This window comes from Mobula birostris, chromosome 8 (assembly GCF_030028105.1).
Source record: "Mobula birostris isolate sMobBir1 chromosome 8, sMobBir1.hap1, whole genome shotgun sequence".
Taxonomy (NCBI): Eukaryota; Metazoa; Chordata; class Chondrichthyes; order Myliobatiformes; family Myliobatidae; genus Mobula; species Mobula birostris.
The window spans coordinates 105,625,142-105,639,594 of record NC_092377.1 but is presented as its reverse complement, the minus strand read 5'-3'; the positions used below and the strand labels follow the sequence as shown (position 1 = coordinate 105,639,594).

The 14,453-nt window shown below is 48.8% G+C and overlaps 1 protein-coding gene across 1 annotated transcript in view; it reads left to right on the top strand.

The window, feature by feature from the left end:
* Positions 1 to 14,453, top strand: part of LOC140202037 (interphotoreceptor matrix proteoglycan 1-like) — a 169,565-nt gene that overhangs the window by 57,706 nt on the left and 97,406 nt on the right. Inside the window, 2 exon segments of the mRNA XM_072266898.1 lie at positions 2,521 to 2,603; positions 3,745 to 3,894. Of these exon segments, the coding sequence (XP_072122999.1) occupies positions 2,521 to 2,603; positions 3,745 to 3,894 (233 nt within the window).

Here is a 14,453-nt window from a genome sequence, read left to right as displayed (position 1 = left end):
ACTGTAGATGCTGAAGGAAAATAGTACCTGGGGAGGGAGCTCAATATATTGCAGAAAAGACACACAGAGGGGATGTCTATTGGCCTTCTGTAATCAGGGAACTGAGTTCAAGAGCGGCGAGGTAGTGTTGCAGCTCTATAAAACTGGTTAGACCACACTTGGAATATTGTGTTCAGTTCTGGTTATCTCTGCCTGGTATGCTGGTAGAGACAAACACGTGAGAGGCTTTCAGGAGGCATTTAAATAAGCACATGAATTTGAGGAAGATGGAGGGATATGGACATTGTGCAGGTAGGAGGGATTAGTTTTTGGGGGGTTACTTTTCAGCTGGTTCAGCACAACATTGTGGGGTGACAAGGCCTGTTCCTGTGGTGTACTGTTCTATCTTCATTGGAGGAAGGATGTGAACGCTTTAGAGAAGGTGCAGAGGAGATTTACCAGGTTGCTGCCTGGACTGGAGAGCAGGTCTTACAAAGATTGAGTGAGATGGGGCTTTTCTCTTTGGCATGTAGGAGGATGAATGGTGGCTAGAGAGGGATGTATAAGGTGATAAGAGGCATAGATCGACTGGATAGACGGAGACTTTTTCACAGGGGACAAATGGCTAATATGAGAGGGCATGATTTTGAGGTGATTGACGGGATGTCAGAGGTAGGTATTTTACACAGAGAGTGGTGGATATGCATGGAACACCCTGAAAGGGGTGGTGGTAGAGGCAGATACATTAGAGGCACTTAAGAAACTTAGATAGGGACATGAATGATTGATAAATGGAGGGTTATGTTGGAGGGAAAGGCTAGATGGATCTCAGAGTAGTTTAAAAAGTTGGGCTGAAGGACCTGTACTGAGCTGTCGTGTTCTATGTTCTGTGTTTTACGTAAAAATGCTGGTGAACGCAGCAGGCCAGGCAGCATCTCTAGGAAGGGGTACAGTCGATGTTTCGGGCCGAGACCCTTCATCAGGACTCACTGAAAGAAGAGATAGTAAGAGATTTGAAAGTGGGAGGGGGAGGGGGAGATCCTAAATGATAGAAGAAGACAGGAGGGGGAGGGACGGAGCCAAGAGCTGGAAAGTTGATTGACAAAAGGGATACGAGGCTGTAGAAGGGAGAGGACCATTGGACGGGAGGCTTAGGGCGAAAGAAAGGGGGAGGGGAGCGCCAAAGGATGGGCAAGGAGTATAGTGAGAGGGACAGAGGGAGAAAAAGGAGAGAGAGAAAAAGTAATAATAATAATAACAAAAAATAAATAAGGGATGGGGTACAAGGGGGAGGTGGGGCATTAATGGAAGTTAGAGAAGTCAATGTTCATGCCATCAGGTTGGAGGCTACCCAGACAAAATATAAGGTGTTGTTCCTCCAACCTGAGTGTGGCTTCATCTTTACAGTAGAGGAGGCCGTGGATAGACATATCAGAATGGGAGTGAGACATGGAATTAAAATGTGTGGCCACTGGGAGATCCTGCTTTCTCTGGTGGACAGAGCGTAGGTGTTCAGTGAAACGGTCTCCCAGCCTACGTCGGGTCTCGCCAATATATAGAAGGCCGCATCGGGAGCACCGGATGCAGTATATCACCCCAGCTGACTCACAGGTAACGTGTTGCTTAAATTTCCAGCATCTGCAGATTTCCTCGTGTTCTGTGTTTTATGTAGTGCTTGTCAATAGAAGCTATGGTACATCAGTTAAAATATATATTGGTGGTTCCCAAAAATGGCTTTATCCGCCATCTCCAAGCTTCTAAAACACGTTACTTTTGATCCTGAGGTACTGCACCAGGAGCAGACTCGATGGGCTGAATTGCCTTAGTCCGCTCCTATGTAAGGAGAAAAACATAACAGTTGTTGTTGCATAAAACTTTCATTGGCAACACTTTGAAACCAAACAATGATTTGTCCATGTTACGTTTCAGGGTGACAGGTTGGAGATACTTCACTGCCAAAGGAGATAGATGTAAGGGACTCCTTCCCTCTGCCAGCCTGTAAGGCACCCTTGGGCAAGGTGTAGCACCTACCTAGCTTCCCCACCCCCACCCCACCTGGTCGGGGTCAGGTGAAGCCATGGGAGCAGGTGGTGGATGGTCGTATGAGCAGCTGGAGCATATCACATATCCTGGTTATGCGACCACTGACACCAGGCAGACAATCTCTGAAGAGTATTGATAATGGCTGGGGTCACCTGTCTTGTAAAGACACTGCCCAGAAGAAGGCAATGGCAAACCACTTCTGTAGAAAAATTTGCCGGGAACAATCATGGTCACCATGATCGCCCACGTCATACGACACGGCACATAATGGTGATGATGGTGTCATTACGGTTCATATACGATTGACAGAGTCAGATTCCTACTCAGAAGTTGTATGGGGATGCCATTTGTTGACCTCCCATTTAAGCAATAACTTCTTCATCTGGTGTTCTCAGTAGATTATCCGATTCCATTCAGTACCAGGAAGTTACACGGAGGTTTGAGATTCACCCAAGTGCAATACTTTGTAACTTCTGAAAGATTACTTTTTTTTTCCAGAGATTCTGTTGCCAACAGAAGGGTCAACTTCCAGTCCAGAGATCTCAAACGAGATTGTGAATGAAACTAAAATTCCTGTTAAGGTGAGAGGAGTCAATGTGTCAAGTCAGTGATATGACTGGATATCACATTGGATAACTGATTGTGAAATAGTTTTGAGTCATAATTGCACTGGATTATACGTGTTACAGTCGCTCGGATGATGCCAAAATCAGTCTGTGGACAGGCATGTGAAGCAGCAATGTTTCAATCCATTTGGTAATGCAGATTTTACTGATGAAGCCAGCACTGATTTTCTAACCCTAATTACCCCTGAACTGGAAAGGCTGTCAGAAGTCAGCGACATTGATGCGTCTGGAGCCAGACTTGGTAAGGAAGGTAGATCTGCACTGATGATGAACCAAATAGATTTTTACAACAATCCAGTAGTTTTGTGGTTCCATTAATGAGACTAGCTTTCCCAAAGTAATTTTGAATTTGAACTCCCCAGGTTCCATGGTGGGATTTGAACTTGTGTCTCGTGATCAATGGGCCAGAGGTCAGGCTGTTGGCGCAGTAACATGGCCACAAAGTTACATTAATGTAATGATTAATATATAATTTATGATTTGTACATCACGATTTCTTGTGTATCTGATGCTGTGAGTCTGTGGTGCTGGTACATTGAGCCTTTCATTACACCTTGATGACCTGCACTTGTGCAGATGATGATAGTCTCAACTTCGACTGTGATTATTTTACCCTAGTTTCTGCTAGCAGCCTCAGCTTAAAAGGAGATTATTTGGATGGCCAGGTTGTGGAGTACAAGACCCACTCAGATCAGTTGGAGAGGTCTGAGAATGAATCGACTGCATGTGCTTTCCTTGCACGCTCATTTGAGAGAAGTGTTAGGAGGAACTGATGGTTGTGAGAATCACAAGTGTTAATATCTGAAACAAACCATTTTCACCTTCCTTAGAATACATTTCTAGATCATATCCGTAAGTTATTTTCTTAAAGTTGGACTGGAGCCAGTCTTTAGTCTGTTCTGTTGGTTTTGATGTACAGTACTAATGTTTTTTGATCAATAGTGGTTTACAGAACTGTGACTAGTGCAGAGAGTGCATATTCAATGCAGAAATAAAGCAAGGAGCTGATTGGTAGCAGGTGACCAGGTTAGGTGCAGCTGTGTCTTGAGAGTAACACGTTCTGTGTGAAGGCAACGTTCCTCTCTTTGTGTCCCAGGACGTGCACGTGACCAACATCATCCCAGAACAGCCATCAGAACACGTTGTGAAGTTCAGCGTAAAACTCACCAACCAAAATGACAGTACGGTGCTAAGTGACTCCGTCTCCCCGGAGTACCAGGAACTTAGCAGAAGGTTTGAGATTCAGGCAAGTGCAATATTAGTATTTGCTGGGTTTTATGGCTTCTGATGTAGAATTTGCTCTTCCATCTAGTACCAGCTGGGGAATTCTATTTCAGCCACATTCATTAGCGCAAGCACGCTTTATCCCAAATGACTCTTGAATTAGTCTGTACTTGAATTTGCCCTTCTACTTTTTAAAACTTAGAAAGGGAGAGAGCAACTGCACATTCCATAACATTTTACAGGGCAGAGACAAGTTGGGCAATGCTGGATAACAAAGATTTTGCTTCCTGAATACTTTTGTATGCTTCTTACGGATTTTTGGTCTGCTGATCGTAAAACTTGCCATGAAATATCCCTATCACGCACTACCTTTTTGAAATCGGTTATTTTTTTAAATTTCAATTCATAACTCAAGTCAGAATAACTGATGGTGAGATTAAGGAAGGCATTTGTGTTGGTCCACAAATCAAACAGGTCATCAGTGACAGGAAATTTGAGGAACTTATAGTGAGACTGGAGAAAATCACACGGAAGGCATTCAAGAGTGTTGAAAATTTTCTTGGCAACCACAGAGCACCAAACTACGTGCAGCTGGTTGACAACATGCTTCAAGCATACAAAACCATAAAGTAGAACATGTCACTAAAGATTCATTTACAGCATTCCGATTTAGACTTTTTCCCTGCCAACCTTAGCACTGTCAGTGACGGGCATGGTGAAAGGTTTCACCGGACATGGAGAAACGGTATCAGGGCAACTGGAATCCATCAATGTTGGCTGATTATTGTTGGGCACTTAAGCGAGAAACCTCAGACACTGAGTACAAATGAAAATAAAACAGTTTTAGCTCAGTTGAACTATTACTGAATATCGGTACTATTATGCAATTAAATGCATTATATTCAATCAAAGATAATTTCTTGTTTCTTCAAATTCCTACGTGATACAAGTAGTCTGACATTATATTTGTGTTCAGCTTCAAACCGTCTATGGTGAAGGAAAAAATATTCTGAGAAAGCAACACATATGAAAATCTTTGTTGTCCAGTGCAATCGAACAGGCTGCCAGTGAATGTGCATGAAGTTACACAGTCTGAAACCTAGATGCTAAAGCAATGAACGTTCAGTGAACCCCTGTTAAGCTGTCGTCACCATGTCATGGTTGCAGGCTCCTACCACTGCAGTTGACAGCAATGACCGGGTCGATGTTGAGGTGTTTCCACCGCCTGGTGCACTCCTTCCAGCATCTGGGGGGGTGGGGGGGGCGATCATTAACTCTGAAGCACACAGGAGCTTCTCACCAAGAGTGGCGATTCTCTGAAACTCAGTTCTTCAGGGGGTTGTGGACGATCGATCACTGGGGGCAATTTGAAAGATCAGGGAGCTGAATGCTATGGGGAATTTAGGGCTAGGGTAGATCAACTATGTTCACATTGAATGGGAAGGGGCAGGCTTGAGGGCATGAGTTGCCCACACCTGGCTCCTGCTTTTTCATTGGGTTCCTTTGTCCATAAGGAAAATTGGCGGGTAATCTTTTCCAGAGATGCAATCATAATGCAGGCAGACGGGTTAGGTTAGATAGGCCAAAAGGCTGGCATTGATGTGGTGGACTGAATGCCTATTTCTGTGCTGTACAACTGCGTGGCTTTGTGGGAACCCCCCTCCTCCCGCCCAACTCATCTGTGCTTTGTTGTTTCAGAATTACATTGCATAATCTCGATGCCCATCTTTAAACACAAGGAGCCCCTTTTCAGTGCCTCATACCAAAGAGAACACCTCCAACAAAGCAGCAGGGCCATTATCCTGCACTGGGGTCTCTGTACAGACCCATAGTCCTGCACTGGGATCTCTATACAGACCCATTGTCCTGCACTGGGATCTCTACAACAGACCCATAGTCCTGCACTGGGATCTCTATACAGACCCATAGTCCTGCACTGGGATCTCTATACAGACCCATAGTCCTGCACTGGGATCGCTACAACAGACCCGTAGTCCTGCACTGGGATCTCTATACAGACCCATAGTCCTGCACTGGGATCTCTATACAGACCCATAGACCTGCACTGGGATCTCTGCAACAGACCCATAGTCCTGCACTGGGATCTCTACAACAGACCCATTGTCCTGCACTGGGATCTCTACAACAGACCCATTATCCTGCACTGGGATCTCTATACAGACCCATAGTCCTACACTGGGATCTCTACAACAGACCGATAGTCCTGCACTGGGATCTCTGCAACAGACCTGTAGTCCTGCACTGGGATCTCTACAACAGACCCGTAGTCCTGCACTGGGATCTCTATACAGACCCATAGTCCTGCTCTGGGATCTCTATACAGACCCGTAGTCCTGCACTGGGATCTCTATACAGACCCATAGTCCTGCACTGGGATCTCTATACAGACCCATAGTCCTGCACTGGGATCTCTGCAACAGACCCGTAGTCCTGCACTGGGATCTCTATACAGACCCATAGTCCTGCACTGGGATCTCTATACAGACCAATAGTCCTGCACTGGGATCTCTGCAACAGACCCATTGTCCTGCACTGGGATCTCTGTAACAAACCCATAGTCCTGCTCTGGGATCTCTGTAACAAACCCATAGTCCTGCACTGGGATCTCTACAACAGACCCATAGTTCTGCACTGGGATCTCTACAACAGACCCATAGTTCTGCACTGGGATCTCTATACAGACCCATAGTCCTGCACTGGGATCTCTATACAGACCCATAGTCCTGCACTGGTATCTCTGCAACAGACCCATAGTCCTGCACTGGGATCTCTATACAGACCCATAGTCCTGCACTGGGATCTCTACAACAGACCCATAGTCCTCCACTGGGATCTCTAAAACAGACCCATAGTCCTGCACTGGGATCTCTGCAACAGACCCATAGTCCTGCACTGGGATCTCTACAACAGACCCGTAGTCCTGCACTGGGATCTCTGCAAAAGACCCATAGTCCTGCACTGGGATCTCTACATGGGGTAATAGTCCTGCACTGGGATCTCTATACAGACCCATAGTCCTGCACTGGGATCTCTGCAACAGACCCGTAGTCCTGCACTGGGATCTCTATACAGACCCATAGTCCTGCACTGGGATCTCTGCAACAGACCCGTAGTCCTGCACTGGGATCTCTATACAGACCCGTAGTCCTGCTCTGGGATCTCTACAGCAGACCCGTAGTTTTGCACTGGGATCTCTGCAACAGACCCATAGTCCTACACTGGGATCTCTACAACAGACCTATAGTCCTGCACTGGGATCTCTACAACAGACCTATAGTCCTGCACTGGGATCTCTACAACAGACCCATAGTCCTGCACTCGGATCTCTACACAGACCCATAGTCCTGCACTGGGATCTCTACAACAGACCCATAGTCCTCCACTGGGATCTCTGCAACAGACCCATAGTCCTGCACTGGGATCTCTACAACAGACCCATAGTCCTGCACTGGGATCTCTACAACAGACCCATAGTCCTGCACTGGGATCTCTATACAGACCCATAGTCCTGCACTGGGATCTCTACAACAGACCCATAGTCCTCCACTGGGATCTCTACAAAAGACCCATAGTCCTGCACTGGGATCTCTGCAACAGACCCATAGTCCTGCTCTGGGATCTCTATACAGACCCATAGACCTGCACTGGGATCTCTACAACAAACCCATAGTCCTGCACTGCGATCTCTACAACAGACCTGTAGTCCTGCACTGGGATCTCTACAACAGACCCGTAGTCCTGCACTGGGATCTCTATACGGGGCCATAGTCCTGCACTGGGATCTCTACAACAGACCCATAGTCCTGCACTGGCATCTCTATACAGACCCATAGTCCTGCACTGGGATCTCTACAACAGACCCATAGTCCTGCGCTGGGATCTCTACAACAGACCCATAGCCCTGCACTGGCATCTCTATACAGACCCATAGTCCTGCACTGGGATCTCTACAACAGACCCATAGTCCTGCACTGGGATCTCTACAACAGACCCATAGTCCTGCACTGGGATCTCTACAACAGACCCGTAGTGCTGCACTGGGATCTCTATACAGACCCATAGTCCTGCACTGGGATCTCTATACAGATCCATAGCCCTGCACTGGGATCTCTATACAGCCCCGTAGTCCTGCACTGGGATCTCTACAACAGACCCAGAGTCCTGCACTGGGATCTTTATACAGACCCATAGTCCTGCACTGGGATCTCTGCAACAGACCCATAGTCCTGCACTGGGATCTCTATACAGACCCATAGTCCTGCACTGGGATCTCTACAACAGACCCATAGTCCTGCACTGGGATCTCTACAACAGACCCATAGTCCTGCACTGGGATCTCTATACAGACCCATAGTCCTGCACTGGGATCTCTGCAACAGACCCATAGTTCTGCACTGGGATGTCTGCAACAGACCCATAGTCCTGCACTGGGATCTCTGCAACAAACCCATAGTCCTGCACTGGGATCTCTGTACAGACCCATAGTCCTGCACTGGGATCTCTACAACAGACCCATAGTCCTCCACTGGGATCTCTACAACAGACCCATAGTCCTCCACTGGGATCTCTACAACAGACCCATAGTCCTGCACTGGGATCTTTATACAGACCCATAGTCCTGCACTGGGATCACTGCAACAGACCCGTAGTCCTGCACTGGGATCTCTATACAGACCCATAGTCCTGCACTGGGATCTCTACAACAGACCCGTAGTCCTGCACTGGGATCTCTATACAGACCCATAGTCCTGCACTGGGATCTCTGCAACAGACCCGTAGTCCTGCACTGGGATCTTTATACAGACCCATAGTCCTGCACTGGGATCTCTACAACAGACCCATAGTCCTGCACTGGGATCTCTACAACAGACCCGTAGTCCTGCACTGGGATCTCTATGCAGACCCATAGTCCTGCACTGGGATCTCTACAACAGACCCATAGTCCTGCACTGGGATCTCTATACAGACCCATAGTCCTGTGCTAGGATCTCTACAACAGACCCGTAGTCCTGCACTGGGATGTCTATACAGACCCGTAGTCCTGCACTGGGATCTCTATACAGACCCATAGTCCAGCACTGGGATCTCTATACAGACCCATAGTCCTGCACTGGGATCTCTATACAGACCCATAGTCCTGCACTGGGATCTCTGCAACAGACCCATAGTCCTGCACTGGGATCTCTACAACAGACCCATTGTCCTGCACTGGGATCTCTGCAACAGACCCGTAGTCCTGCACTGGGATCTCTACAACAGACCCATTGTCCTGCACTGGGATCTCTATACAGACCCATAGTCCTGCACTGGGATCTCTACAACAGACCCATTGTCCTGCACTGGGATCTCTACAACAGACCCGTAGTCCTGCTCTGGGATCTCTACAACAGACCCGTAGTCCTGCACTGGGATCTCTACAACAGACCCATTGTCCTGCACTGGGATCTCTGCAACAGACCCGTAGTGCTGCACTGGGATCTCTACAACAGACCCATAGTCCTGCACTGGGATCTCTATACAGACCCATAGTCCTGCACTGGGATCTCTACAACAGACCTATAGTCCTGCACTGGGATGTCTACAACAGGCCCATAGTCCTGCACTGGGATCTCTACAACAAACCCATAGTCCTGCACTGGGATCTCTGCTACAGACCCGTAGTCCTGCTCTGGGATCTCTACAACAGACCCATAGTCCTGCACTGGGATCTCTATACAGACCCATAGTCCTGCACTGGGATCTCTACAACAGACACATAGTCCTGCGCTGGGATCTCTATACAGACCCATAGACCTGCACTGGGATCTCTACAACAGACCCATAGTCCTGCACTGGGAGCTCTATACAGACCCATAGTCCTGCACTGGGATCTCTGCAACAGCCCCTTAGTCCTGCACTGGGATCTCTGCAACAGACCCATAGTCCTGCACTGGGATCTCTATACAGACCCATAGTCCTGCACTGGGATCTCTACAACAGGCCCATAGTCCTACACTGGGATCTCTATATGGGGTAATAGTCCTGCACTGGGATCTCTATACAGACCCATAGTCCTGCTCTGGGATCTCTGCAACAGACCAATAGACCTGCACTTGGATCTCTGCAACAGACCCATAGTCCTGCTCTGGGATCTCTACAACAGACCCATAGTCCTGTACTGGGATCTCTACAAAAGACCCATAGTCCTGCACTGGGATCTCTGCAACAGACCCATAGTCCTGCACTGGGATCTCTATACAGACCCATAGTCCTGCACTGGGATCTCTACAACAGACCCATAGTCCTGCACTGGGATCTCTATACAGACCCATAGTCCTGCACTGGGATCTCTATACAGACCCACAGTCCTGCACTGGGATCTCTACAACAGACCCGTAGTCCTGCACTGGGATCTCTGCAACAGACCCATAGTCCTGCACTGGGATCTCTATACAGACCCATAGTCCTGCACTGGGATCTCTACAACAGACCCATAGTCCTGCACTGGGATCTCTACAACAGACCCATAGTCCTGCACTGGGATCTCTGCAACAGACCCATAGTCCTGCACTGGGATCTCTATACAGACCCATAGTCCTGCACTGGGATCGCTATACAGACCCATAGTCCTCCACTGGGATCTCTGCAACAGACCCATAGTCCTGCACTGGGATCTCTATACAGACCCATAGTCCTGCACTGGGATCTCTGCAACAGACCCGTAGTCCTGCACTGGGATCTCTATACAGACCCATAGTCCTGCTCTGGGATCTCTATACAGACCCATAGTCCTGCACTGGGATCTCTACAACAGACCCATAGTCCTGCACTGGGATCTCTACAACAGACCCATAGTCCTGCACTGGGATCTCTATACAGACCCATAGTCCTACACTGGGATCTCTGCAACAGACCCATAGTCCTGCACTGGGATCTCTATACAGACCCGTAGTCCTGCACTGGGATCTCTATACAGACCCATAGTCCTGCACTGGAATCTCTATGCAGACCCATAGTCCTGCACTGGGATCTCTATACAGACCCATAGTCCTGCACTGGGATCTCTACAACAGACCTATAGTCCTGCACTGGGATCTCTACAACAGACCCATAGTCCTGCACTGGGATCTCTACAACAGACCCATAGTCCTGCACTGGGATCTCTACAACAGACCCATAGTCCTGCACTGGAATCTCTATGCAGACCCATAGTCCTGCACTGGGATCTCTATACAGACCCATAGTCCTGCACTGGGATCTCTACAACAGACCTATAGTCCTGCACTGGGATCTCTACAACAAACCCATAGTCCTGCACTGGGATCTCTACAACAGACCCATAGTCCTGCACTGGGATCTCTATACAGACCCATAGTCCTGCACTGGGATCTCTCCAACAGACCCATAGTCCTGCTCTGGGATCTCTACAACAGACCCATAGTCCTGCACCGGGATCTCTATACAGACCCATAGTCCTGCACTGGGATCTCTATACAGACCCATTGACCTGCACTGGGATCTCTGCAACAGACCCATAGTCCTGTGCTGGGATCTCAACAACAGACCCGTAGTCCTGCACTGGGCTGTCTATACAGACCTGTAGTCCTGCACTGGGATCTCTATACAGACCCATAGTCCTGCACTGGGATCTCTATACAGACCCATAGTCCTGCACTGGGATCTCTATACAGACCCATAGTCCTGCACTGGGATCTCTACAACAGACCTATAGTCCTGCACTGGGATCTCTACAACAGGCCCATAGTCCTGCACTGGGATCTCTACAACAAACCCATAGTCCTGCACTGGGATCTCTCCAACAGACCCATAGTCCTGCTCTGGGATCTCTACAACAGACCCATAGTCCTGCACCGGGATCTCTATACAGACCCATAGTCCTGCACTGGGATCTCTATACAGACCCATAGACCTGCACTGGGATCTCTGCAACAGACCCATAGTCCTGCACTGGGATCTCTACAACAGACCCATAGTCCTGCACTGGGATCTCTATACAGACCCATAGTCCTGCACTGGGATCTCTATACAGACCCATAGACCTGCACTGGGATCTCTGCAACAGACCCATAGTCCTGCACTGGGATCTCTGCAACAGACCCATTGTCCTGCACTGGGATCTCTGCAACAGACCCATAGTCCTGCACTGGGATCTCTATACAGACCCATAGTCCTGCACTGGGATCTCTATACGGGGCCATAGTCCTGCACTGTGATCTCTGCAACAGCCCCTTAATCCTGCACTGGGATCTCTGCAACAGACCCATAGTCCTGCACTGGGATCTCTATACAGACCCATAGTCCTGCACTGGGATCTCTACAACAGACCCATAGCCCTGCACTGGGATCTCTATATGGGGTAATAGTCCTGCACTGGGATCTCTGTACAGACCCATAGTCCTGCTCTGGGATCTCTGCAACAGACCCATAGACCTGCACTGGGATCTCTGCAACAGACCCGTAGTCCTGCTCTGGGATCTCTACAACAGACCCATAGTCCTGTACTGGGATCTCTACAAAAGACCCATAGTCCTGCACTGGGATCTCTGCAACAGACCCATAGTCCTCCACTGGGATCTCTATACAGACCCATAGTCCTGCACTGGGATCTCTACAACAGACCCATAGTCCTGCACTGGGATCTCTACAACAGACCCATAGTCCTGCACTGGGATCTCTATACAGACCCATAGTCCTGCACTGGGATCTCTATACAGACCCATAGTCCTGCACTGGGATCTCTACAACAGACCCATAGTCCTGCACTGGGATCTCTACAACAGACCCATAGTCCTGCACTGGGATCTCTACAACAGACCCATAGTCCTGCACTGGGATCTCTATACAGACCCATAGTCCTGCACTGGGATCTCTGCAACAGACCCATAGTCCTGCACTGGGATCTCTACAACAGACCCATAGTCCTGCACTGGGATCTCTACAACAGACCCATAGTCCTGCTCTGGGATCTCTACAACAGACCTATAGTCCTGCACTGGGATCTCTATACAGACCCATAGTCCTGCACTGGGATCTCTATACAGACCCATAGTCCTGCACTGGGATCTCTATACAGACCCATAGTCCTGCACTGGGATCTCTACAACAGACCCATAGTCCTGCACTGGGATCTCTATACAGACCCATAGTCCTGCACTGGGTTCTCTGCAACAGACCCATAGTCCTGCACTGGGATCTCTATACGGGGCCATAGTCCTGTACTGGGATCTCTGCAACAGACCTATAGTCCTGCACTGGGATCTCTATACAGACCCGTAGTCCTGCACTGGGATCTCTGCAACAGACCCATAGTCCTGCACTGGGAGCTCTATACAGACCCATAGTCCTGCACTGGGATCTCTGCAACAGACCCGTAGTCCTGCACTGGGATCTCTATACAGACCCATAGTCCTGCACTGGGATCTCTACAACAGACCCATTATCCTGCACTGGGATCTCTATACAGACCCATAGTCCTGCACTGGGATCTCTACAACAGACCCATAGTCCTGCACTGGGATCTCTATACAGACCCATAGTCCTGCACTGGGATCTCTGCAACAGACCCATAGTCCTGCACTGGGATCTCTACAACAGACCCATAGTCCTGCACTGGGATCTCTACAACAGACCCATAGTCCTGCACTGGGATCTCTATACAGACCCATAGTCCTGCACTGGGATCTCTACAACAGACCCATAGTCCTGCACTGGGATCTCTGCAACAGACCCGTAGTCCTGCACTGGGATCTCTGCAACAGACCCATAGTCCTGCACTGGGATCTTTATACAGACCCATAGTCCTGCACTGGGATCTCTATACAGACCCATAGTCCTGCACTGGGATCTCTACAACAGACCCATAGTCCTGCACTGGGATCTCTACAACAGACCCATAGTCCTGCACTGGGATCTCTACAACAGACCCATAGTCCTGCACTAGGATCTCTGCAACAGACCCATAGTCCTGCACTGGGATCTCTACAACAGACCCATAGTCCTGCACTGGGATCTCTACAACAGACCCATAGTCCTGCACTGGGATCTCTACAACAGACCCGTAGTCCTACACTAGGATCTCTACAACAGACCCATAGTCCTGCACTGGCATCTCTATACAGACCCATAGTCCTGCACTGGGATCTCAACATGGGGTAATAGTCCTGCACTGGGATCTCTGCAACAGACCCATAGTCCTGCATTGGGATCTCTGCAACAGACCCATAGTCCTGCACTGGGATCTCTACAACAGACCCATAGTCCTGGTCTGGGATCTCTACAACAGACCCGTAGTCCTGCACTGGGATCTCTGCAACAGACCCATAGTCCTGCACTGGGATCTCTATACAGACCCATAGTCCTGCACTGGGATCTCTACAACAGACCCATAGTCCTGCACTGGGATCTCTATACAGACCCATAGTCCTGCACTGGGATCTCTACAACAGACCCATAGTCCTGCACTGGGATCTCTACAACAGACCCATAGTCCTGCACTGGGATCTCTACAACAGACCCATAGTGCTCCACTGGGATCTCTGCAACAGACCCATAGTCCTCCAC